The sequence below is a fragment of the Orbicella faveolata genome, unplaced genomic scaffold (genome assembly GCF_042242905.1).
Source record: "Orbicella faveolata isolate gen_17 unplaced genomic scaffold, um_ofav_v1 contig_3, whole genome shotgun sequence".
NCBI lineage: Eukaryota > Metazoa > Cnidaria > Anthozoa > Scleractinia > Merulinidae > Orbicella > Orbicella faveolata.
Window position 1 is genome coordinate 12,429,585 of NW_028301558.1, and position 27,916 is coordinate 12,457,500.

The 27,916-nt window shown below is 38.6% G+C and overlaps 2 protein-coding genes and 1 long non-coding RNA gene across 5 annotated transcripts in view; all 3 read right to left on the minus strand.

Annotated features, from left to right (window-relative positions):
* Positions 1-434: 434 nt before the first annotated feature.
* On the minus strand, positions 435-1,920 carry LOC149106402 (uncharacterized). Of its 2 annotated transcripts, none has more exons than XM_089298683.1 (2): positions 891-1,920; positions 435-625 (listed from the first exon to the last, which is right to left on the minus strand). In XM_089298683.1, exons 1-2 carry the CDS (start codon positions 1,565-1,567, stop codon positions 478-480), a joined length of 825 nt encoding a protein of 274 aa, XP_089154809.1. In that variant the 5' UTR covers positions 1,568-1,920; the 3' UTR covers positions 435-477. The 2 variants fall into 2 exon arrangements, with proteins under 2 accessions (XP_089154809.1, XP_089154808.1); XM_089298682.1 differs by having other exon boundaries at positions 435-631.
* Positions 1,921-4,564: 2,644 nt separating this feature from the next.
* On the minus strand, positions 4,565-24,337 carry LOC110046295 (uncharacterized). 2 transcript variants are annotated; one of them, XM_089298667.1, is made up of 5 exons: positions 23,602-24,337; positions 18,993-19,370; positions 11,111-11,351; positions 9,474-10,534; positions 4,565-8,394 (listed from the first exon to the last, which is right to left on the minus strand). In XM_089298667.1, the coding sequence occupies exons 1-5, from the start codon at positions 24,058-24,060 to the stop codon at positions 8,197-8,199; spliced, it is 2,337 nt and encodes a 778-aa protein (XP_089154793.1). In that variant the 5' UTR covers positions 24,061-24,337; the 3' UTR covers positions 4,565-8,196. The 2 variants fall into 2 exon arrangements, with proteins under 2 accessions (XP_089154793.1, XP_089154794.1); XM_089298668.1 differs by lacking the exons at positions 11,111-11,351; positions 23,602-24,337 and having other exon boundaries at positions 18,993-19,080.
* A 536-nt stretch (positions 24,338-24,873) lies between these two features.
* Positions 24,874-27,916, minus strand: part of LOC149106403 (uncharacterized) — a 3,691-nt gene continuing 648 nt past the window's right edge. The window contains exon 2 of the long non-coding RNA XR_016209995.1: positions 24,874-26,477. This is a non-coding gene — a long non-coding RNA (uncharacterized LOC149106403). The remainder of the gene's footprint in view (positions 26,478-27,916) is intronic.

Genomic DNA, 27,916 nt, shown 5'->3' on the forward strand with positions numbered 1-27,916 from the left:
CTTTTGACCTCCGAAACAATACATTCCGCGTTTCCTGAATACTAAAATCATAACATCCGGCATATTTTGACCTTTGAACAAAATTCTCCGCGTTTCCTGACTTCTCTCGAATTTTAAGTCCGGCATGTTGTGACTTTCAATGTAATTAGTTACCAAATACCGTACTACTTAGTTTAAACATCTCAACTTAACATCCCATGCCGGCACCTGACAAGCCATTTAGTTCATAATGAAATCTCGCTGCTGAGCCGACATTTTGATTTGCAAAATTTGTAAATGCGCGTTTTCTGACTTCTCGATTCTACCAGGCGTCTTTTCCGCGCAAGCCTGGATCCCCTGATGCAAACCTAGTGCCAGGACCCAAGGAGGATGAAGACCGTGGAAAATTTGAAAATCTATTTGTCTTGAGAGGCATTTTGATGACTGAAAAGTGCTTTTGTTGGAGGCTACTGTACACTTTATTTTAACAAGGGTTTATTAAAAATTCCTTGAGGGGAGTCCATATTCTGCCACTGCTTGTTGGAAAAGGCCAAGAACAGTAGCTGCGATATTCTTTGTTCCAATTCTAAGATATACAGGAAATCTTGTGTATCCATCAACTCCACCATGCACTACAATCTTCCATCTGAAACTTAAAAATACATGAGTCCATACTTTGCTGTCCTTTCATGGATTCTGTCCTCACTACCAACAACTAGTCTCCTTCGTAGCCGTTTTTTGGGTGTCACGCAACGCTTCTTTGGAGAGAGCTTTGCGTGACATCCCCCCACCCCCCACCCCGAAAAAAAAACCGGCTGGGAAGGAGACTAACCAACAACCACCTGTATTAGAAACTAGGCGCAATAAATCTGAATAAATGTTATTTATAATCAATTACGAATAAGGTTCACCTGATCAATTTATGATTCCCGTCTATGTGCCATGTGCCACAGTACACAGCTCTTGGTGTAAGGAATAGCCATCTCACTGCAAGACCCTCCGGATCCGTTCTTTGCATGCATTCTCGGGCTCTCAGCTGGGACATATTTATATTGCGCAACACTAGCTGCGATTGGACCCTCCGATATCCCGCATCTGGAAAATCCCTCTGAAAGGATCTTACCATGTTATCAAGGTCATCATCACTAATGGTTGTCGTCCTGTCGGTAATGGAGATATTGTACTCCCGCATACGTCTTTTTATGGTACTCTCACTCACACCAAGGGCTCTGGACATGTCGGGTAAGTTGATTTCATAATCGGCAAGATATTGCAGCTGCTCCCGTGGAATCTCGAACCTAGGACGCCCAACCGTTCTAGGCTGGTTTGCTACTGCTGGGGAGGAATGATACCAATTCCGCTCTACCTCCGACAACATTCGTGTCACAGTGGCGAGTGAGGGTCTAACTGTATCAAACACCTGCATGTTGTCAGCAAGTCGAACTAAATGGCGAGAAATTTGTTCCAATCGGAACAGAACATAATCAGCCACATCTTCAGTAACTGTGTCCTGTTGAAGTCTCCTTGCAAGGTCGAATGATGTATGGCGAAGACTGCTCAAGAATTGCTCTTGTGCCGTCGACTCCATTAATAAATCCCCGGGAAAACCCCGGCCCCCTTGGGTCCTGGCACTAGGTTTGCATCAGGGGATCCAGGCTTGCGCGGAAAAGACGCCTGGTAGAATCGAGAAGTCAGAAAACGCGCATTTACAAATTTTGCAAATCAAAATGTCGGCTCAGCAGCGAGATTTCATTATGAATTAAATGGCTTGTCAGGTGTCAGTATGGGATGTTACGTTGAGATGTTTAAACTAAATATTACAACATTTGGTAACTAATTACATTGAAAGTCAGAACATGCCGGACTTAAAATTCGAGAGAAGTCAGGAAACGCGGAGAATTTTGTTCAAAGGTCAAAATATGCCGGATGTTATGATTTTAGTATTCCGGAAACGCGGAATGTATTGTTTCGGAGGTCAAACGAGATGCGTACTGTCTAATTTCAAAGAAAGGAAATGACAGACATTTTACTTAGCAGGTAAGGAAAGGTGGAAAAGTTCGTTTTTAATTTTGACCCTGAAAACGCGCCATAGATTAGAACATACGAAGCTTTCTTATCTACGGCTGTTCGGCCCGATACTAATATGCTGTAATATGTCTGAATTGATCACCTCGCGTTCTGTACAAATGACAAAGAAACAATGATCTTAGAACTGATTTTTATGTTTGAGAACTTTATCTTCAAACTAGGTTGTTCAAACAGTGAAAAAGCGTTAAAATGAGAAGTAAACAGCAGGCTTATTCTCACGTAGTGAAGAGCACGTGAGACCAGGCACTTTCCCGTAGTAGAAAGCAAGGCTACGGCGGGAAAGCCGTTCTGGTACGCGCGTCATGACGTCACCAGAAGCGATCGTCACTATCTGCCGCCGCACTACAGCCTAGCCGTACCATATCTTCAGCGGAAAATTATCCAAATGGAAGCCTTGCAAAAGTTGCAAAATTCCATACAAACCCTTAAAATTTTGTGGCCTGTCTACCCAGTCCATACAAACTCTATTTTAGGTGATATTTGAAGAGCTATCATTTTGCCATTTTCCTCCTCTAAATACTTAGTTTTTTGACCAAACGGAATATAACCATACTCTTTCCCAGTCCTGTCACGTTTTTGCAATGGGCTATGCAAAGGATGTCTTATCTTGTTTTAAGGATCAGTTCTGGAATATGATGCGCGTGCGTCAATTACAAACAACGATGTCGTATTGTTGAATATTTGCTACAATTCTGGGAGCCAAAATGTTAATTATCATGCCAAAATTGAAACAAGATTGTTACACAATACAAAATGTGGAATGAAGTGATGCTTTGGTTGACACAAATGAAAAACACATAATTTCCAGGTCAAATGCGTATCATTCTTTGTAAGACTCTGTCTTTCTCCTGCCAACCCCTTCTCCTGCTTGCAAATTTAATCAGTGAATATCATCTCGCTCTTATCTCACGCTCTCATGAAAAACAGAAATAGGTAAACAGGTAATAAATCAGCATTGTGGGTTCACCCTTCCCTTCACAACGTCTCCTAATTTATAGCACATTGATATTTACTACATGCTATTTTTAGAACTACTCAAATCGGTACCCAGGGATTTTATGTAGCACGATATTTTTATTCCGCAAATAATAAACCAAAGACCTTCATTGATGTAAAAAAGCTCCCTTCCTCTAAAGGTCTTTCATAACTGAAAATATTTCTCGTCAAAAAAGGCACAAGACTGCAATAGCGGCCCAGAGTAATGTAACAGCGGCGCTAACGGACTCGCGTCTAAACACACTAACAAATATGGCCTGCGTTGCAGGTGTAAACGGGGAAGGGGTAGGGATCAGGTGGCAAGAAACGCGAGGAAAAAGAGTATGGAACAGTACCCTATCCCGATAAAGAAGCCCGTTTCCAATAAGCAGCCCAGTTTAATTTTGTCAACCCGTAAAATTCAAAAAAGCAAAAAGAAAGCTACGTGCACACAAGTACGCAGTGCGGACCTATTTTGTTGCTCAGCTATAGGCTGAAGGAGTATGGAAAGACAACCCTTAACATGCCCGACACAGGCTTTTTGCCGGGATTTGAATGAAAAAGTAGAAATCGAAAATGTGCTATAGGATCTGCCTCACGCAACATGTGAAAAATAAAATAGTTTTCTTTAAAACGCAAGTGGATGTCCACAGGACCCCTGGACACCCATCTGACTAAAAGACCCTAAAAGCCTGGCCTGACATACAGTACATTTAAGTCACTTCTTGTGACACAAATGATCCTCGCTAGTAATTTGGGGTTGCTATATATAGATTGTTTTAGAGCTTGTCTTTTTTAGGGATGTTTCTTTTTACATAAACTGGGATACGGATTATTCCCACAATTTACCCAGGATTATGGATTATTCAGACCACCCCCTTAACAGTGCCTCTTCGTATCTTAGTAACCAATTACTCTTAGCAACACAAAACATGCACCCGAATGCGTGATTTTAGCAACGTTCGCCATTGAATTCAGTATCAACATTCAGTCTGATAACGCAAGTTCTAGTCATAATATTTTGGCTTAACATAGAACGTCTGTTCACCAAGTCAAAGGTACTGGATCGTACTGCTTAGAAGTGTGTGACATAACAGTGGGACAAATCAACTGTCACCTCGCAGTAATTTTCGGCGCTGACCTCCAATGTAACTGAGGCCTTCCCTGCTTCCTCTAGCACATTGTCTTGTTGGTTCCCGAAATGTTCGCACCGAGCTAGGTCCCAGACATTCCGGCATGGACCGCGAGGCAATGACTAGTCAGATGTAAGCTTTAATGCGCTGAATTAGGCAAAGTCATCACATTAGCGACATAACGACATAGTATCCTATGCAAATTCAAATGAATATATGAAAGATCATATATTTGAAGTGCGGAGAAAGGTATGAAGACATGGTTGATCATCGCAGTTATACACACAACTTAAGCCCCGCCCCTCCAAAGTAGAATGAAACCAGAATCTTGAACCTGGAAACCACTGGTTTAAGATTTACATCTTTTGTCAAGAGATACGATATTAAACTTTTCTTGTTCTAAGAAGACTTGATGTTTAATTCATGACGTTACTGTTTAAACTCGGCATAGTATTCTTGCGAAGCAATTACAGCCTGTGGTTATCAAAAGGGAAAGCTACCTTGTTGTCTACATTTAAAGCAACTGCTATTCAAGGCCTGGGGCCCGTTTCTCGAAAGCCCCGGAAACTTTCCGGGCCCGTAAAGCCATAGCAAAATCTCGAACCTTACGATTACAGAGCTGTTTTATTCACATATTCTTAATATGAAGAGAAGTTCCCTTCATATAAGAAGTTTCAGGCGTATACACTTCTCCGTTTTAAGATACAGATGGACTAAAAATGGCTTTACGGGCGCGAAAGTTTCCGGGGCTTTCGAGAAACAGGCCCCAGAGCCGGGTTGTTCGAAAGCCGGTCAACGCTAACCCAAGATTAAAAGTTAACCGAATAATTGATTCATTCTTGTACAAAAATGTTTTTCACTGCTAACGTTTCGTGTAGTTTGAGATTATTCAAACTCAAAGCTGAAGGTCAAACAATATAAACAGACAACCACACCGCAAAATTACCAAACTAAAATAAAAATCCTCGTTAATCCTGGGTTAGCTTAATCAGGCTTTGAACAACTCGGCCCAGGAGTAATAATTGGGTATAATTTCTATTTCGCTAAAATTGTGGGGTTAAAATAGCCCGTTTGCGAGTTACCTTGTGCCTCAGTTTCAAAACGAGGCCTCGTGCGAAACCTAATTTTAAAAATGAAAATGAGTTTGATTTGCATGAAAATGAACCTTTAGGATAACACATTTCCATACGAATGGTTTCACACGAAGACTCGTTTTGAAACTGGCTTACAGAACGATTGTCTTCGGAGGTTAGAGCGAAGAGCTAACGAGCATAAACGCGTTACAAATGAGTTTATTAAACAAACGAGTACGAGATGGATTGTCGAGTTAGAGTCAAAGTTTCCTTCTTTTTAACTTCTGATGAAATGTATGGAAGAGAAACCTGATTTAGTTTTACCCTTACCCAATGAAAGGTAACGCTAACCCTAACGGTTGTTCAAAACAGGATAGAATCCTAAGCTAAGAAAAGATTTTACCGAGGGTGGTTTCTGTTGTTCGAGGGTAAGTTAAACAGCGGATTCTATTTAACCTGAATCAACTCGCTAACCTCGGGTTAAGTGACGGAAATTGTAACAAAATGAGTAGGTTGTTTTTCACTGTAGAAACAAAAAGGTCTTGAAAATGGGGCTTTCCACGAAATTTCGTCATATTCGATGATTTCACGAGCAAAGAAAAGATTAAAGTCGTGCAATTTCGCTTTTGAGGTTAACCTACTTTTCTGGAGAATATGCAAGTGCTCCTTGATCCACTTTCATGAAAAATAATACAATTTTTGAAGCAATAAAGCTGTGATTTCTCGTGTTCTTGTATGGTGATTTGACTTCATGGGAAGCCATTAAGTAAAGCTTTATGGGATGCTAACCGGGAGTAACTTCCTTAATCCGAGGTTAACTATAATCGACCTACTAACCTGGCTTTGAGCAACGCAGTTTTACCCGTGGGTTAACAAACCGCCCCCAGTTAAAATTTTTAACCTCCGGATAAGCTCTAACCCGATGTCAGGGCACTGTTAATCAGTTGAGCTTAATCTGATTAATCAGGCGAACCGATATGGCACAAAATAACAACTCGACGTTTTAACTCGAAATTCCACACGACATGGACAAACCCATCTCAAGCTACCGAGTGAATAATAAAAAATTAAGCTCTATACATTCCACAAAACCCCATCCAAAAATATTTAAAAATTTTTCCTACCTACCAATATAATTTCATTAAAAAACTGTTTCATGTAAGTATATTATTGAGGTTGGAAAAATATACTAGATTTCAGTTAATTGCTTATTGCTATCCTACATGTAATAGAGCGGTTTCTAATTGGGTGTTGTAAAACCAAAACCAAACCAAACCTAAAACAATACACCTCAGCACGAGGTTCTGGGGAATAACTACAGAGTTTGTGGGGTTTATTCCCCAGAGCCTCGTGCTGAGCTCTATTGTTTTAGGCTGAATTTTAACATATCAAAATTGGTCTAATAGACTACTCAGCCAATCTCAACCGTCGTAAAACCAAAACCAAAACCAAAGTAATTGCATGATTACTTTCGACACTCAATTGAATACCGCTATAAAAATAAATCCTGGGAGAATTCTTACCCGCCACCCATTATTTGTCTATTATTGTTGAAATTATTGAGCAAAAATATAAATTTGTGTAAATATAACTAATTTAGTTCAGTGTATAGAGGTATTTAAAATTCTGTTTGTGAACTTCTAAAAGCAACTCTACCTAACCAACGACTATAAGATAAAAAAGCTCATTTTAGTCGGGGAAGAATCGCACAAGCCTTTCATTGCTAGGAATACAAAAATTCTTCTTTCTACCAAATGTTTCTCTTTTTTTTTATTTTCATCTTCGTTCGTTATGCACAAAAAAAAAAAGAAACGAAAAAATACTGTCCTTTTCAACAGTGATTTGAAAAGGATGAAATCCTTGTAGGATTGAAAAAAAAAAAAAAAAAAAGATTCAGTTGATTTGCCTGTAATTACAAACAGAGTACAGTTAGTACTCTAAAGGCAACTTGAGTCATAGTCAAGCCACATTAGTCATCCCCGATACGTTAATGACTAGAAATACAGCGAAACCTCGATGTTACGAACCTTTATATAACGAAGTCCTCGGTAAACGAACGGTATTCTTCGCTCCAGTAACAGTACAATATATGGAAAAGAACCTCGATACAACGAAACCTCGTTATAGCGAACATATTTTGCCAGTCCCCTGGCCTTTCGTTATATCGATGTTACACTAAATCACCCATTTCTAGTGCACGCTAGGAACTAAATAGGGAAAAAGGTTCTGAAAAACCTTTATTCAGCTAATATTGATGTGTGATCATACGATCGCTACCATCCGATATGAATTTGTTTGTTATTTCTCCAGACATAAACAGGATCGTAACGGTGTTAAAACTTTGTTAAACAATTTTATTTTGATGACATCTTATCATTTTCATAAAATCCTTGCCTCAATAACTCCAGCCTCTGGGCCGGGTCTAGTGGGGGTTTGGGGTACTGCCAATAAAGAAAATCATTTGAATTTTGAATTTTGAATTTTCTGGCTGTCAGACTTGGCATCAGAATGCCGGAAATCCCATTTCCGAGGGCCTCAATTTTAAAACTTTTCCGGGCGAGGACAGCCCCGAAACTCACTACAGGGGCCTGCCTTCGAAGATCCCTACCTCAAATCCCCTCTTCTAAAATCCTTTATCCACCCCAGGGCATGGAGTCATCTTACAAAACGTCACCGTTCCAAGCAGTTGTTCACATATAAAGCCAACTGGAGATATTGCACGTTAATTCCTTGCTTTCTCAAGAAAACCTTATAAGGTATATGGTACCTGTACTAAACATTTTGATAAGATCGTTCATAATCATAAACCTAGTTCAATTCAATATTGTTGTCTGAAAAACATTACCATTGTGTAAGCTGTTGAAGAAACTTAATTCCATTACTACGTACAGGAAGGACAATCAAACTTACATGTAGTTTGAGCATACCAATGTAGGAATGACATGTCACTACACTGGTTCCTCAAGTTCTTCAATAATCTCTTCCATGATTGGTCTGTCCTCAGGTTCTGATTGCAAACATCCCCGTATAAGGGCACGAAGCAGGCTGTTTGTGATCATTGCGATATGTTGATCACGTCTTTCAGGATCTGGTAATTCCCGGATGCACATTTCACAGAGAAGAACGCCGAAACTGTACACATCAACCTAAAGGCGACGATTACAAAATAATATTTACCGTAACACATGAAGATATCTACTTCCAGCGAGGTAAGATGCTTGAATAGTCATTTATTATGGGAGTACCAAACTACTCGGTGTTTTCTTTTAAACAATTATCTTCGTTACTAGCCATCTGCGAAGGCGGTCTGCGAACTTACGAGTTCTAGAAATCATTATGTTAATACTCAATTACAAAATTCATTTTCCCTAACTTTGATCCACGCAATATTCTTCTTTCAAATCAACCCGAAGGGAGGCGCGGTGGCCTCATGGTTAGTGCGCTCGACTCCGGATCGAGCGGTCCGGATTCGAGCCCTGGTCGGGGACATTGTGTTGTGTTCATGGGCAAGACACTTTGCTCTCACAGTGCCTCTCTCCACCCAGGTGTATAAATGGGTACAAGGGCCTTAATGCTGGGGGTAACCCTGCTATGGACTAGCATCCCATCCAGGGGGTAGTAGAAATACTCCTAGTCGCTTCATGCTACAGAAACCGGGATAAGCCCTGGCCTAATGGGCCACTTGACCCGTATGCAGACTTAGCCTTTTTTACCTAAATCAAAGCGATGTAGCTTGATTGCAACATCACAACCTTATTATATGCTAACGAAAATCATTATTGTGTCAGTTTTAGTTTACATAAACTTTTGCCACACTGTATGCAAATAAAGCTAGTTGTTTTTGTTCAGGTAATGCAAGGTTTTTGCTAGCTGTCATTAAGATGGCTTATCATCTTTGGAAAACCCAAACTACAACAGTAAGACCTATTTGAAGGTTTACATTTCCTGGAGGAACATCCCTCAGTTTTCAACCTTTTGCATTTTACGTTCACTTTCATTTAGATCACCGAAGAAATTACACTTTGACATAAGATTATGTTCTCAAGATCTCAGGGGTGCTATTAAGAATCTTCTGGTCTGATAAATATCAAATTATCTTCTTTTATATTAGCGCAATTCTAATTCATTTTGCAATTCATCTCGTGAATCACCCAATTTGTTCCTTCAACTTTTTTTATCGTTACTTAATTGAAAGATGGTAAACTTTACGCAAGTCATAACTAACCTTGACTGTCTGTTTTGAAGTGAGTGCTTCGGGGGCAATGTAAATCATGGCTCCAGGGGCAACCGTCATGGTATGTTGCATAAAATTTGCCGTTCCATAATCTGACACTTTGCCTCGCCATTGGTCACCCTGTCGCCAAAGTAACACATTAGCACTGCTGATGTCACGGTGTATAATTGGAGAAGGTTTCTTTTGGTGAAGGTAATTTAATGCTCGAGCCACATCTAAAGAAATAGTGGAGACTTCTGCTGCAGAGAGAGGTCTCTGCCCTAACAATGCTCGTAAACTTGATTCCATAAGCTCTGTTACAAACAAAGGACTTCCCTCGTCATTTGTTGCTCCAATGAACTGCAGCAAACAAGGATGGCGGCATCTTGAAGCAATGTCCATTTCTCGTTCAAACAAATTCCGGTTGTGTGGAGAAACAATCAACTCATGGATTTGTTTTACAGCTACGGCACAGCCACAGTATTTCCCCTCGACAACACTTCCCCAGCCTCCCTTACCAAGGAGTTTATCTGTCAGCTGAATTTGATCACGGGAAATGACCCAGTCAGGTGTGACCTGTTGGCGTCGGCAATCATTCAACGCTTGCTGAGCTGTTGAAAGAGTTACCTCCAATTCATTCACTTGCCGGCCTTTTACCCTCAGTTGTCGTTCTTGTGTAGTAACTTGTCTCTGTAAGTTAGCTGTTTCGTCCTGTTTATCTCGATATTGGTCTTGTAAGTTTGTCAGCTGTTGTTCCATCTCTCTTAGGTGTCTTCGTAAGTTCTCTTCTAGTTCGTCTTTCTCTCTCAGCTGTTGTTCTGTCTCTCTTAGTCGTCTTTGTAAATTCTCTTCTTGTTCGTCTTTCTCTCTCAACTGTTGTCCCATCTCTCTTAGTTGTCTTTGTAAGTTTTCTTCTTGTTGGTCCTTTTCGCTCAGCTGTTGTTCCCTCTCTCTTAGTTGTCCCTGTAAATGCTCTTCTTGTTCGTCTTTCTCTCTCAGCTGTTGTTCCATCTCCCTCAATTGTCTTTGTAAGTTTTCTTCTTGTTGGTCCTTTTCGCTCAGCTTTATCCCATCTACAAGAAGTTCAGTATAATAACCTCAGAACTGGAATCGGTACTTTAACTGCTGAAAACTTGGTGGTTAAAGTTGTGAATGAAACCTTTAGATAAAACACTCACAACGAGCCACCGCATTGGGATTCCCCTACTGACATCATTTCTTGATTTGGGCTGCAAATGCACATGTCTATGCCTAGACAAATTCTGAATGGGACCAAACGAGATTCATTTCACGCTTAAAACTATAAAAAAAAGTGTTATTGTTAAAAGCCAGCATTATGAAGCAGTCAAGGGAGTCATGCACACATCTGCACCTATGCTTTCGTGATTCACAGCCAGCTACATGTGTCACGAGGAATTTCCGGGAATGTAAATTTCCAGAATGATGTCAATTTTCATGTACAATAGGGCACATTCCAAGTGTTTTCTTTTTCTTGTAAATACTTTATTTCTAGGATGATTCTCAAAATCCTTGTATCATACAGGAAAAAAAACTACACACACAAATAAATTGAACTAATTCTGAACTAATTGCACCACACCTAGTTTGGAGTTACTAAAAGAAAAACACCAACAAATATCTAGACTTGCCTGGTGATCTGTAATAATAATTCATTGATCTCGCCACAGAGTCACCTTCTCGAATTTGCTCTTGAGTAGCATCCTGTTTCTCCGGTGTTTTCTTTCCTTTACATGTAGACTTTTTGCGGTTTCCATCAAAGTCTTCCTCTCGAATAAGATTTTTTATATCAACAAATACTGCAAAATCTCTCTTACAAACAAAGAGCAGTTGTCTATGCCGTATGCCGGTTCCACTCCCACATTTCTCATCCTGCATGAAGGTAAAAAAGTGCAGTGATCATTTCCAACTGTGTGCCACAAAAATTTTTCAGGTGATGTCTGCGCAAGTTTTCAAAACATAATTTGCCCATAGTGATTTATCATCAACCTTAGCAAGTTTCACGTGGCTGAACACAATTTTTGATACCTGTGTTTCATTCACCTTTTTCTCTAAAAGCCTTGATCACACGGTTGCCAAAAATGGCAGGAAGCAAGTTAAGCTGACGTATGTGTCGCTGCCATGGTAACATGAATAAATATAAACAGGCCTTTAACATCAGTTTTGTTTATTTGTAGAAAATCTAGTCATTAGATTTTCTTTATAATTTGCATGCAACAAGCTTGTAACGATACTCACAAGTTAACACCATTTTGATAACAATTTAACATAGATATCTTTAATTATCCCTTGCTGAAGATTCACTGGAATATCTAGAATTTCCTTTGTTAAAGTTCAATTTTTTTCAAGACTCCAGTTACTTATTTCCTAAAGTATTTTCGTGCAAAATTTCGCGAAATTCTAATGAGTTGTTCTCGAGAAATAGGCGTATTTGCGAGAAAGCATTTCTTATTCAATCGCAATTTTGACTTACTACACATGCGCTGCATTTAACTGGGTTCTTTCGGTAACAACGAAAAAGCTGAGAATTGCTGGGTTCTTTGCATCGTTACCTTTTCTAACATATTTTTGTAATAAAAGATAAAATTTATCAATACACAGCGTTCTATTATACAGAAAAATAGCACAGATAGTGCAGGCGTTGAGTAAATAAAATGATCGCTCTATTGACAGCATGTTTGTCTTTAGCAATCCTTGTGCGTGCGCTGAATCGCATTAGCAAAAACGCGCGCGAAAACTGCGTTCAGCCTCAGTATTGCATTGCGCATCCCTACTGCGTACGATTTTTGCGTCATTAGCACGCGCACATGAGCGCGTGCACGTACAGAGCGTGAGTGATTTCCCTCAAGCTAAGCCCGACATGGAAACAAATGTTCGTCTTCTCTTAACGAGCATGGTGACCTATACTTGAAATGAAAATTTTCGAAATAAAATTGCTCAGCAAAACTGGTCGTTCGATGAATCAGAAGATCTAAATTTGGTATGGTCAAGCTGGAAAACAAACTTTTTGCGCATTGTTAACTCACATGCTCCTCTTCGAACTAGACGTACTAAATTGAACATAATACCCTGGATTAATTCAGCCTTGAAGAAGGGTATGCGTTGTCGCAATGCTGCTAAAAGGAAAGCGGTAAGAACAAAGAATCCTCAAGACTGGGCCAATTACAGAAAGCTCCGAAATCGAATCAACAATGAAGTGAAAACCACTAAGGCATCCTATTATCACAATAGTTTTATTCAATCCGAAGAGAATGCTCGAAGGACTTGGAGAACTATAAATATTCTCATGTCTCGTCGTCAAAACAACCAGATAGTAAAGGAAGTGAAAGTAAATGACATCTCTATGTGGGCTATCTTTAAAACGGGGAACGGGGAATCGGAGAATCGGGGAATGGGAATGGGAATGGGAATGGGGAACGGGAATGGGGAACGGGAATGGGGAACGGGAATGGGGAACGGGAATGGGGAACGAGAATGGGGAACGGGAATGGGGAACGGGAATGGGGAACGGGGAACGGGGAACGGGGAACGGGGAACGGGGAATCTTTAAAATGAGGAATCTTTAAAAGCGGGAATCTTTAAAATGGGGAATCTTTAAAAGCGGGAATCCTTAAAATGGGGAATCTTTAAAAGCGGGAATCTTTAAAATGGGGAATCTTTAAAAGCGGGAATCTTTAAAATGGGGAATCTTTAAAAGCGGGAATCTTTAAAATGGGGAATCTTTAAAAGCGGGAATCTTTAAAATGGGGAATCTTTAAAAGCGGGAATCTTTAAAATGGGGAATCTTTAAAAGCGGGAATCTTTAAAATGGGGAATCTTTAAAAGCGGGAATCTTTAAAATGGGGAATCTTTATTAAAAGCGGGTGATTCCTTGTCAACCACTGTTTTGACTTTCCGTCCTTGTTCCTGGTTTTTGTGATAAAAACGGCTTCAAACGACCCTTCCCCTATCACATCTTGTTCGCCGAGATCATTCCACTTAAACTGTGGAAGACCTTCAAAGTGACCGATTCTTTCTTCTTTAAAGTGAATGCAATGGGCACTTTGAAATTGTCTTCGCATGACTACGTGGCGTAGAAAGAGGTATCATTAAGCACGCAATGACGGATTATACGCGAAATTCGCCGTCACATCGTTCGGGCATCGAGCATCGAATTGCTTTATTGCCGGTTTTCAGTGTCATGCTATTCAAAATAAACAAAATAAAAATCAAAACAGTTCAAATGATAAAGTCCAGAATCTTGAAGAGAAAGAAGGTAAATATGCAATGACTTTCGCTAAGATTCAGGTCACAGCAATGTTTCTTACGCAAGACATTGAGAATTGAGAGAGAATTTTTTTACCCAAATTTATAGAGATTTTGATGGAGACGCCATGCTGGCGCCCATCCGGATGGCGGCCGGAAACCAACAGAAACATCTGTCACTGAGTTTTGCTACAAAAGCGTGAATTTATCTCTTCAGGAACTCAAAAACATTTTAAAAATAATACTTTTTTTAATACATGAACTGTTCAGATAGCCAAATTCCCCGAAATAAGTCACTCTTTTAACCAACATGACAGCTTTCTTGCCCGTCATGTAAATGCCGCGTCACGCAAAAGATTAGAAATTCAAGCGCAGTCTATTACAAAACCAAGAACCCACTTGGAGCAAAAGTTTGTATGACTATTAGTTTTCAGCTGCTCTTACACATCATGAAAGTAAAATCTCAGGATGATTGATAGTTTTGTAGTTTGAATTTTAGCGACGTCATGTGAGGGGACTGTTGATTTATCGATTAAACAATCAAAAACGTGTTTTCCCTGCCATATATTTGTCGTTAAGTCGTAAGTCCTTCCATTAGCACATGATAAGGCTACGACAAATATCCATCGCTGCGAAACTAAACGTCACAGTTCGGAGTTAAGATAAATCCAGGCGGTTAGATTCTTTGGTCGGTCTAGCGGATCTCAGAGTGAGAATCGAGATTTGAACCGCTCCACTATCCCGCTAAACCGATGTGCTTTAATAGCGTGCAATAAAATTACAACGAATAAATTCCACAACTGTCTCTGTACCTGTTGAGTTGATACATGTGAGAGAATAAATAGTTTCCGGTGGGAAACTGAGAGATTCTCGTTCACTTTTCAGTAAAGATTAACGCTATTAAATATTCCCCACTTTAAAGATTACCCGTTTTAAAGATTCCCGCTTTTAAAGATTCCCCGTTTTAAAGATTCCCGCTTTTAAAGATTTCCCATTTTAAAGATTCCCGCTTTTAAAGATTCCCCGTTTTAAAGATTCCCGCTTTTAAAGATTCCCCATTTTAAAGATTCCCGCTTTTAAAGATTCCCCATTTTAAAGATTCCCGCTCTTAAAGATTCCCCATTTTAAAGATTCCCGCTTTTAAAGATTCCCCATTTTAAAGATTCCCGCTTTTAAAGATTCCTCATTTTAAAGATTCCCCGTTCCCCGTTCCCCGTTCCCCGTTCCCCGTTCCCCGTTCCCCATTCCCATTCCCATTCCCATTCCCATTCCCATTCCCATTCCCATTCCCATTCCCCGATTCCCCGTTCCCTGTTTTAAAGATAGCCTCTCTATGTGTGACTCTAACGAGATTTCCAACGCCTTTAACGAACATTTTTCAACTATTGGGCCCAGACTAGCCCGTGAAATACCTTTAACTTCGGATGAGGAGTCGGTTTATTAGAACTTTGTTCCAGAAAACTACAACAAATTCTGTTTTCGTCCAACTACTACCAGTGTTGTCTTTACTCATCTAAATAAATTGGCAAAAACTAAAGCTACAGGGCTAGATAATATCTCTGCTAGGTTGATTCGTGAGTGTGCTGATATTATCTCAGGCCCGTTATGCGATCTGTTTAATAAATCCCTGATGTCTGGCATATTTCCTGACGACTGGAAATGTGCCAGAGAGGCTCCGTTGTTTAAACAGGGCGAGTCAATTGATCTAAACAACTACCGACCTATTTCAGTGATTTCCGTAATCGCCAAAGTGTTTGAGAGGATAGTGAACGATCAGTTATACAACTTCTTAGATAGTGAAGAAATCATTTCCAAACAACAATCTAGTTTCAGGTCTTTACACTCAAGTGTTACTGCTCTTCTTGAAGCCACTGACAGCTGGGCGTTTAATATCGATCGTCGCTACGTCAATGGTGTAGTGTTCCTCTACTTAAAAAAGGCATTCGACACTGTTGATCATGAGATATTTGCGTTCGACGAAGTGGAACGCAAACCTAATTTTTACCTGTGGCTTTCCAGAGTTGATCTCCCTGTGCACGGTTATAGGCCGAAAAAAAACCACATTCCTGTAAGGACACCAAAATGGCCACCCCGCTTGATTTTTGCAGGGGCATGTCACGGTCAGTAAACTGGTACCGTTTAATGTCGAGACATGTGATAAGACATGTGGCGAACATGTGAGTATGTGAGCAGGCCATGTGAGCTCGTCTTTCCTATGGATCTTTCTTTGACTTCTTTCCATTTAGTCGCCGTACGCTTCGCTATTATGTGCTCTCAACGTTAGATTTTGGCGAATTTAAACGCTTTGACGGTAGCATTTATCGAAATCTGAGGGAATCGTCCTTGTTTATTAACACGACTTGGCTTTGGGATGATAACCGAACAGCTACATTTTGATTGCATTTGTTGATTAGTTCCAGTCGCGACGGATAGCTCAGTCTTTATCCGGTCGAAATGTTATTGTTTGGAATCGGTGGAAAAGTACTCTGAAGGCAAGATCCATAAGACTACTTTATTCGTCACGGGAAATACTCTAATTAGTTGAAGAGTTTGCTTACGATAAACGACCACGCGAAACGACCATGCGATTGCAAATGCTAGCTTAGAATAATGTTCGTAATTTAAATATTCTATGAAACTTGACAGTCAACAGAAACTGGTGGCGCAACGTATCAACAAATCGTGACCTCACTAGCATGGACTTTGACACTATACATATCTGACTGTAAAACCTCGGTTGCTGCTCAGGCCTGGTTGCTGCTGAAAAATGTTGATTTTAGCAATAGACAAAGGTTGAAAGTCAGCTAGTGAGATCATTATTTACGGTATATATATATTAAAGTGAGAGCGTCGAACGCACTCTCATAATCCCTGATTACTACTTGTACTAACTGAAATGAATCGGTATGGCATTCAAGGGAAAACTCTTGATTGGTTCAAATCGTATTTGACGAATCGCACATGTGCAACGGTGCTCAGTTAACGGCCATCTCTCTGACTTCACCACTCTTAAATGTGGTGTGCCACAGGGAACGATCCTTGGCCCTCTTTTATTTCAAATTTATATTAACGATTTGCCTCACTGTTTATCGTTCAGCGTACCTAGAATGTGTGCTGATGACACCCACATTACTTCTGCTGGTTCAGATTTACATTTGATCCAGTCTAATCTATCTCACGACCTTGAAAAGCTAAGCAAATGGCTAGTGTCTAACAAACTTACCTTGAACGCTACAAAAACTGAATTTATCCTGATCGGCTCCAGGCAAAGATTAAGTACTCTATCTGATACACTCGAACTTTTCATTGATAAATGTTCCAATTGAACAAGTTTCCTCTGTGAAATCCCAGTGGAATACATATCGATGAAAATTTAACGTGGTATTTCCACATTGATTAACTGTGTAAAAAGATCGCTTCCGCTGTTGGAGCCATAAAGCGAGTTAAGCGATTTGTGCCTCAATCCACCCTACTCAATATTTACAACTCACAAGTTCAACCTCACTTTGATTACTGCAGCCTTGTCTAGAGTAATTGTGGCAAAACATTATCTAAAAAGCTACAAAAACTACAGAACCGTGGTGCACGTGTTATAACTTCATCAAACTATGACATAGATGTCGATTCCTTATTTCACAAACTCAGCTGGAAAGACTTGATATCTCAACGTCCAATTCAGAACGCCTTAATGGTTTTCAAGTCTTTAAACGGTCTTGTTCCGGAATATCTCACGTGTAAATTTATAAAGCGAAATGAATCAAGCTATTCTCTGAGGGACTCGGTAAACAAACCTATTGTCCCCTTTCCAAGAACTAACTACATGAAAAATAGTTTTAGTTACAGCGGCGCTACCCTTTGGAACACCTTACCCTGTAGCATTAGAGAGTCTGGTTCATTAAACAAATTTAAACGCCTTCTTTACCATAATTTTTAAACACGGCATTCATGGAAACCAGGATTTTTCTTAAGTGGCATATTAATGTAAGTTAATATAATGTTAGGATTTGGATTTTTAGCCATTATTGTGTAATTTTTTCTACCTGATGTTTTTACCGTGTATAAATAATGATTAAAGACTGAAGAAAGATTAAAGGTTTCCATTTTTTGCGCAACAATGGCAGTCACGTAATACCTTGACCTAGAAATGTAAAACGACACATGTGCCTGCAATATTGACTAATACAGTAATTTCAGGACCTTTATCTACTGGTCAGCAGAATTACTCCAAAACCTTTACGGATGATGAAAGGACATCATTTGCATATCATTTGCATAATCTGCACCACAACTTAAACCCTACTAGCGTTCTATCATGAATACTGTTCTCTGATTGGCTTCGCTACTCACTATCTATTCTGTGATAGATAGTGAGTAGCGCAGTGTGCGCTTGTTAACAAAATGACGGCTACTTCTTCGCGTTTTCGAGATATCTGTGAGGAGGATTGTTATTAAGTTTTGAACGACTATTAGATTTATGTTAAAACAATTGTATTATTCGCTCTCGATTTCTATGCGTGATAGCTGACTCGGGCTGCGCCATCGTCGACTATCACGCGATACAAATCTCGAGCTCATAATCTAATTGCTTAATAGATTGCTTACGCAATCTCCGGGTTAAAAAAAGATATAGCTAAGAGTGTAACAAACCGTTACACGAGGATGCGAATTATGATCTCGAAAACAACGAGTCTAGGAACGTTTTAAGTCAATGTCGTTTAGAACTGTGTGATATTTCCATAAATTATATATTTCATTGTTCCATGCCCTCGAGACTTTCTACTATGAAGCTTTTTTTCAACTCTTGCTTCAATAACCTTTGCTTCCATCTACCGCAAAATGTAACGTAAACTGACCAAATAACGCACGTCGTTGGGCATAAATGGGGTAAAATTGGCCCATCATGTCTCTTTAGCGACCATGGTGACCTATCCTTTTTATTGTATTTTTCGAAACAGTGCTTAGTAGGGAAAATTCAAGGAAAGTTTCAAAAAAATTGTTCGGCAACTTTTATTTCTGCAGAATCACCTTAATTACCAGCTTCCAGTCATCAACCTATATCACATGCCCACTACAACATGTCTCCACCTTCAACCACATACACTTTGACAGATTATGATTGAATCTAATATGATGACAGGCAAATCCCGACAGGTTTATCATGAATTAGATTAACCTTATTTAGATTTTTTTTTCATGAGATGCAACTAAAAAGCTAATAATTGCAATTTAAATGTTTTCGGTACATAAATTCTGATGTGTATTACCTACCATTTCCAATCCTACAATCGTACGCTGCCGCATATTTCCACTTGCATCTTCCTCTTGGCCAACATAACGTACAGTTCCTCTGGCTGGATGATCATCAATGAATGTGACAACTCTTTGACCAATTTCAAGTACCTGGTTAATTCTTTCCTGAGGAGACTTTTTTTCACTTTTTCTATTAAGAAAGGATGGCACAACTGTATCCACACGTCTTGATTTAACGTTAGCTTGAGCATTTTCATCTCTTTTTGGTGACTCAGAGTCAGGATCCTCTCTAGGTGTTAATTTATCAAGTCCAACAAAGACACCAGAGTCTGGTGGGCAGGTAAAGTAACGCGTGTTCCTGAATGTTCCATCATTTTTTCCATGCCCTGGATTTTCCTAAAGGAATAAAACAAAACAGATTAATAATCCACCTCAAGACCCCCAGCAGAGAAGTGAAAATCTTAATCACACGAAGGTGTTAATTACTGTGACATTAACATTTCACTTTATTATGGCACAGAAAACACTTTCAGACCCATGGTATCTTCTTTACTACACCATAATGGACATCCTAAAAGTGGACCAATTGATGAAGACTTACATGTACAGTGTTGATGATATTAAATAAAATATACAGGAAATATTTCTTGGAGAGGGTTCTACTCAAACAATAACACAGCTCACTCTTTGTGTCTATGGACTTAATAGTTGGGTCAGGAATTTACTCCCTTGTCACCTATTGGTTTCATCTGATGGAAACCTAACAAGCTTGCTGTTCAGTTACTGTTGAGTAGTATCCACACAGTCAATCAGATTTACCAAAACTGAATAGTCAGCAACTGGGTGGCTTTACCTTGTGCTTTATAAAAGCAAAGAGTAAACAAGCAGGTATATCCAAATTAACTAACCATTGAAAAATACAAGTCAGAGCTGTGAAGTTGTTTTACTAGGAAGAAAGATATCTTGTTCCACATGCAAGACAAAAATTACACCCTGGAATTTCTATAACTAACCTTTATTCAATTCACAAATACTTGAAAAATCCACTGAGTTATTACCAAGGTCACACAACAAAATAAACAGATCCCATTCACCGAGTTCCACATCAAAGTTTGACTCAGACCTGTTTTTCACCTAACAGTTGAATCCAACATCAATTTAGTCATGTTAAACAATTTAAATGATCTCTCTCTAAGAAACTCCTTTTTAAATGCAATTTATTGCTATACCACAAACTAACGGCACTCAACATTCTGCAAAACAAAATACTCAAGATCTGTGTGTAATGACGTCATCTATAATCCTGCATTCCTATTGACAATATGACCAGTAAAAATTAGCTAATGACTGAGATAAAAATTGACAGTTATTCTATTACTTGCACAGCTTAATGCAGAAAATGGTACACTCTGAGCCACCATTCCCTACATTAATATAAAGACACATAAAGGAATGTACTGTGAGTATAAGAAAATTCTCTGAGCATAGGCAGGTAGGGTTCAGAGCCACCTTAAATTTTCGAACATTTAAGGTGGCTCTGAACACTACCTACAGAATTTTTTAAACTTTTAAAAAAGGTGCGTCTTATCATGCTTATCAAAAATTGATAATATAAAAAAAAATTCACCATCCCGTTTTTGAATTACATGCACCTAAAGCTGTAATTAAGGGTGTTTTTAGGAGGTCATCCTGTTGAAATGGTAACCTATTGTGTCACAAAAATGATAACAACATGTTCACCAATGATTGGGCAGTTTTTTTTTTGATACCATGATTGTCGCATCAAGTGATAAAGAGTGGTTATAACGACCCATCAAAATCTAAGTGTTGGAAACTGTTTTGAGCCACCATAAGCCGAAAGGTAACTTCTGAAAAACATAAGCTTCAATAATTCCATGGCAAGGCTTGAAAAAAATTTGCATTCGAGCTCGCCCTTTGGGCAAGTAACTCCCAAATTTTGCTGGCCTGGGCTACTTCCACTCTAACCCAGGTTTTCAAACTCATTAATAATTCATGAACTATCCTAGAAAAGAAGTTATACACTGCCAAGTTTTAATGTAATAAACCCATCTTCTTTTCACATACAGTTTCTACAGCTTCAGTACATTGGCAATCCGCATTGAGTTTGGTTTTATATAGTGAAACTGGAAAATGTTCACACAAATAGCTGAAATTTTAAGCTGTCATGTATTTGGTTTAATGCAAATCGAAGCACATGGAACAGAATGCGCATAAGTGTGCATGCTCATAATGTCAACCGCTGGCTCAATACATTACATAAGCCATGTTAAAATAAAAAACAAGAGTTTTCATGCAGAACACGGCCATTTTTAGCACAGAAATTAGAAAGAAATTGATTGAGGCAGATTTTGATCACGTGCTAGCTTGGTAACCAGATAAAGAATTTGTTTCTATCTTCTTTTCCATATCCTGCAATGACAAAAATGACCTGCACTTCGTATACATTGGTCAAAACTTTGATTATCTTTGTTAATTAAATATACTTATGAGAGTAGAGATTTATCAATACAATTTGAATTTTCCAGCAAAAGGTTTCACTTGACTCAATTACATTTAAGCTCACTGTTTACATTTGTTCAATTTGCCCCCCAGTTGTGAAAAAAGTGCTAATAAATTCAAAATGTGTACTTCTAGAAAATATCCATACCTCTACTATGGAAGGGAATTTTTCTAAGAGCCCCAATATGCATCCCTCTGGAAATTTCAGTTAACTTCATACATTTCTTTGAAAATTTTGATCTTTTAGAACCAAAACCCAGGGCTCGACACTAATTTTTCAATTGACTAGCCTGGTGGATAGTGACAACTTAGATGTTACTAGCCAAAATTGTTTTTTACCAGCAAAGCGTTTTTCTTTGAGAATTCCTTGGAAAAATACCGAGACCCCGAGACATGATGGTAAAAACTGTTGAGACTTCTTCACAGACAGGTGCCGCAGAAATGTTTCAAAAGCAAAACAACTATCTGAACAATACTGCAAACTGTCGTTGGTGAAATTCGACTGCTAAAAATGGCTGATTTAAATGTCGAAGGAAATAAATCTTCCTCATCCAATTATTTCTGTAGTAGTAAGTTTTGTCAGTATGCATATGACAACAAATCAGTCGTGTGTTGTTACACTAAATGAAATAGGGAGTTTTAAGAAACCACAACGGCGACACCAACGAGAACGTCACCAAACAATTAATAAGCAGAACAATGGTTCTGCATGTGCGTTTTGAATCTATGTACATTTCTTTGCCGGCCATCCTCTGCAAAACAACAACGTGAAATGACAAAGTCGTACGTACTTTGGAGAACGTGTACTGCAATGGCCAATTTTTTGTGTCTTTCTCTGGAATTGAACGCTGTCATTACATATTTAACCTGACAAGGTTTTAGACCAATAGGCGTACTGAACAGATCTACACAGTTGCAACATTGAAGGGTAAATTATAAATACTTTTTTCACAAGGCATAGTCCTCAGCTTCGCCGTGGTCATTGCTAGAACTCCCAATTCCACAGTTCTCAATTCCACAAATAAAACTGAACAAAATTCACATCAAAGCTTTTTTTAACATATTTTTTCTTAAATACCATAAACTGCCATTTATAAGAACTGGACCTATACAACTTCATAAGGACTTTAAGATGGGCTTATTAATGGAGAGGCTTACATCCAAGGGTGCTTATTGTTAAGATATGATAATGTATGCTGTACAATGGACTCTTATAATTGGTTGAGTTCATGATGTAATAAGTTTGTTCTTACCTGTGCGTTGCCATGTGTTAGGTTGTTCTGTTCTCAATTATTGCTACATGACAGTTTTTTCTTACAGGTGTCCTAAAACTTTGGCCTTGCACTGATATAAACACATCCTTTTATCTCTTATAACTAGAAAAAAAAACCGTCTCAAAACAAGCTATAGAACTCTGCGCATGTTTATCGAAAAAGGTTTTTCATTTACTCAGTGGCAATTAAACTTTAAAATAACATAATAAAATGAACCTAAAACAAGGAAAGCTAGAGGGGGGACTATATCTGGGGGGGGGGGGGTGCTAATAACCAGAAGCAGTTTTTGGTTTACAGCTGGATAGGCATTTAACCAGGGGTGGGAGGGGGGGGGGGCTTATAAGCAGGGGCCTTATAAGCAGCTGTTTATGGTATTCATGGATCATCATGTACATCTTTAAGTAACTTTTCACTCAACACACACCAATTTTTGCCCTCATCATGTGCTACACACAAATTACAATTAATCAAGATTCAACTTAAGTTTAAAAACAATTGTGGGGGCGGTTTTACAGCCACCTTAAATTTAAAAAAAAAATTAGAGTGGCTCTGAACCCCTTCCATACTTAATGATTCTTCCAAGTTTGCAAAAAGTTTTATTAAAACAATTCGATATTAAATGAAGCCACTGGACTCGTTTTTGAGTTATGAGCAGTGAAAGCTAAAATTAGGGGGTGTTGCTATGGTAATATTTTCCTTCACAAAAATGGCCATGATTGGGTATCCACTTGGTACCACTATTATGGCAACAACTGAAAAATACTGGTAGCATTGATAAATCAAAGAAGAATTGTTGAAAAATACATGAAACCCATGGGTCAATTGATACCTACGGTCAGTTCAACTCCAAACATAGTACCAGGACGAAACGGTAATTCACCCTTGAACCGTACGACACCAGGTAAATCCTTTGCCATTCCTTTCACAGAAGCAAACACCTGATTTCCTGGTGAAAGTCGACGCCCAAAATCCAGAGATTTTCTGTCGATAAACGTTTGATATCTCGATTCAGCGGAAGATATCGCCAAAAGCAAGTTCGCTTCTTCGTCCGAAAGCCGAGTTAAATCCGCCATGCGACATTCAAGACGCAATGATGTACAATTGATTCCAACAAGGGCTATTTTATTTACATCTGAAGGTTGTTCAGCTTCAGTAATAGCTTCCAATAACTCCCCTCGTAGAGCTGGAGTTGGTGTTGCCTTCATGGAAGGACCAAGCGCCAAAAGATTTCTCTCAAGTGTTTCACCCACACGATCAACAAGAAGAATATATTTGTTCTTGGGTTCTTCCATACCGTTTGCAGACTAAGTAGCAGCTACTTCGTATTCTCTGCAGCAGAATAACTTGTAAACATGAACATTAACCACGACACTCTACCTTCCATTTTCAAAGGACTTTCCCAATGGCCTCGTTTCCATGCACAATTCCGGGAAGTGTTTTCAAGGAGAATACTAAATAACAGGCAGTCGAAAACTGCTTGTGGATGCCGGTAGTTTTGTAGGGAGATTGAAGGAATTTATTAAAACACTGTAAGTGCAAGATTACCTAAAAGAGCAGTACACCTTCGACAGCAGATAGGAGATAATAAACTTATGCAAGAGACAACAAGTTTTGGCATTATACCTTTAAGACAAAATGCCCCTGTCCCCCCCCCCCCCCCCGCCCCCAGCCTCCTCCCGAACAGCATATAGAAGAGATAGGAAAGGTTTTAGAATACAAGTAAATTTTCTGCATGTAAAAGTCCAAGGGGGTCATGTCGGGGGCGGTTTGTCTAGGGGCGTAAAGACTGTTATTCAAAGAGTTGTAAAAGAAGAATAAGACTACCATGTGCCAAGGAAACAACATTTTTATTGATGAACTCAAATAGAGAGGATTGTAATAATTATTGTTCTTAGAATTAACAGGTAAAAAAATCAGTGGGTGAGTTCTTATAAGTTGTTTAAAAGTAACTCAACACTATACAATATTTAAAATGTACAAAGTGAAACAGTGAAGTAACGTCTGTTAATTTGCAAGGTATCCTTTAACTATGTTGTAACTGACCTGGTATTCAAAACATTAATGTAAGGATGGCATTGAAATTGTATTTTTTCTTTTTTTTAATGTTGCTTTTGGGCGATAATAAAATTATTGTTTCAGTACATTAACACAAGGGGATATCGCCCAAGTACTCATGTTCGCATGAGAGAGATAAATTAATAGTAAAGGAATACAAATTAACAACAACGGTTAAGGAACAACTGCATACAATGTTAATGGAGGGTAGTACTATTAACCCATTTGTGTGGTTTTGTTTGCCATAAATGCTTATCCCTACCCTCCAATATATTTTGTCAAAGTTTCTTAATTGATGAAGTTGTTTATAGTATTATTAAAGGAACTAAACATGACAGCGCTTTTGATTTCTAAGGAGTAAATCTTAATATCAATATAAGGAGAGTTTCCTCGAAATCACTTGAGTTGTTTTGTCTGCTGCATTGTATGTTTTCATCCCCTGTCTGCAACATAACTTTCTTCAAGTGTTCTTATGGCATTTCAGATAACAACTGACAGCCGGTTGTTTTGGGGAAGCTGCTTATAGTATTATTAAGGGAACTAAACTTGGGAATGTTTTTATCCTGCATTGATTAATAACAATTTGTACAAATAATATTTTCTTTTTCAAGTACTTAAAAGAGTAGTTATGTTGCAGTTGTTAGAGGTTTCCTTACCGTGAGGGGAGGAACTGTGAAATTACTTGAGTTGTTTTGTCTGCTATAATTTTTCTATCCCCTGCTTGCAACATGATTTTTCTCAAGTCTTCTAGTGGATATCAGATAAGGACATCTGACAGTCTGCTGTTTTGAGGAAGTTGATAATGGCATCATTAAAGCAAGTAAACTTGAGCATCTTTTTGTCCTTCATGGATTGAATGACAATTATGAGAGTGGTTATGTTGCAATTGTTACAAGTTATAGTTTCCTCTTCAAGTTGTGCTTCACTAATGGTCATGTTGCATACTATGCAAGAGGTCGTACGTTTGATGTGCACACCAATGCAGCGGCCTTCAATTGTGTTGTCTTGTATTTCTGGTGTGGTCAGACTGATATTGTGTAAATCTTCAATTTCTTGAGGGTCAGTGTGTTCATTTGTATTTAAGTACTTTATGTCATCAAAGATACCAACTTTCAAATTCTTGAAAAGATATGTTTTCTCTGTTTGAATTTTATCAATTATGCTTTCCCAGAGAACTAGTTTAACTGAGTTAGTTTCATCTGCTATTAGACAATCAGTTTAGTATTTTGCTTTTTTGCCGTCTTTTATAATAACTTGCTTATTTTCCTGTTTTTTAGGACTTTTGCTTTCACGTCTAATGTTTCTTATACATCTTTTTCCAGTGCTTCGGTAATGGTGCATAACTGGTTGTTGAAGTGTTCATTAAAGGTATAGGGCAGTGAAGTTGGAGTTACCTTTGCATGTTTTGCAATTGTGAATTCTTGTTCTTGTTTGTGAAATCTTTTTGATGCTGTTTGCTTCACTCCTGTGATTTTTACTGGTGATTTATTAAGGAACGCTTGTTTTAAATTCATGTGCTTTTGAGGTGAATAACAGACAGTACGGACTGCTTTGTCCTGTCCTGTTTGAATGTGACAGTTGAAGTAGTTGGTTGTGGAATTCCTTGCAGTTTGTACTTCTGTTAATAAGTGCACATATCCTTCAATGGATTCTTCTAGGAAAAAAATTTAGAAGAACAATTTAGTAATTTTGTATTTATGGTCAGTCAATTTTGTAGAATCGAAGAATGTCTATTTAATGTTGACCCATTAGGCAGCCACTTCCTATTAAGCAGCCAAAAGTATTGTCAGGATTTTAATAATAACTGTAAATAAAACTGCTATAAAGCAGCCACTGCCACCATTTGAATGTTCTACTGTTTTTACTCCCATTCAGTAACCAGCATATCAGGGTCACAACCAGACTTTTGACATAGACGTGGCAAGTTCTGTGATTGCCAAAGGCATGAGCTGCTAGGGGGGTCTGTGGGCATGCCCCCCAGAAATTTTTGAAATCTAGCATCTCTCAAATTCTATTTTCAGTATTTTTTAAAGGAATTTCATTTGAAAATGCAATCTCGTTCAACTGGGCATTATTTTGCCATGTACCTGTATTTACCTAAATATATAGACCTTATATTTCCAGTCTCAGTATTCACAGGTTGAACCAGGGTCAAACCTTAAAATTTGCATTAGATTCTACAACATGAATTCTTAAGTTCAGTGAATCTTCAACAGCTTGTATAACAATGTGATCAGCCCATGTTCCCTGCATAGACATACAAGATAAATATCTTAACTACGATCCATCCACATTGCTTTCTATAAATTGCTCAGGATTATTTCTCAATTACTGGACAGCCATTGCTCTAATTTCTAAGTGACAGTTTGAGTCACCACATAACTGGTGTGATTCTGATTTAAAAAAGCAGTCACCTCCCCCACCAACATCAAGTGGTCTTAATCGATGTCTTAGTAGCCTTGAGCTCAATGGCGATTCAGGTGTGGTTTTGCATACTAATGTTGATAAACTAATTCTGCCATCTGCAACTGGACCTGGATTTAATTCAACATCTCCGAAGAGTAAAATATTTCTTTTTGAAACATTAAATGCAAACGACCATGTTATACACTTTTCAAATCGAAAAAAATAGTTACTGAAGAAGCTAGTTTGCCTTTCAGTGTGTCTGATTTTCCACCATTTATAATTCGTAGCAATGTTGTGTAAAACAGATGAAGCAGGAACTGATTTTTTAACCACGTGTTATTTTCAGTCTCAAGTTTCGAAATTTCAAAGAATGAATCACTTTTCCGCAATGAAATTCTAGATGGTTCTCTATCTCGAGATTTAAGCTTACGTGATTTTACTGCTAACTGCTTGAACGGTGAACGTGATCTAAAATGCACATCGTCTTTCACACTTCTGACAGTTTAAATACGTTGTTATGTACTTTTGTATCAGAATCAACAGCTGCATTGTACTGTACAGAACCAGGCACAGCTTTCATGAAACCTGCAACACGGGAGAATTTTGCATTCACATTGCTTTGAACAACAGACCTATCCACAGAATGATTTCTGCCAAATATTTTGTTATAAACGAAATTACGAGTTG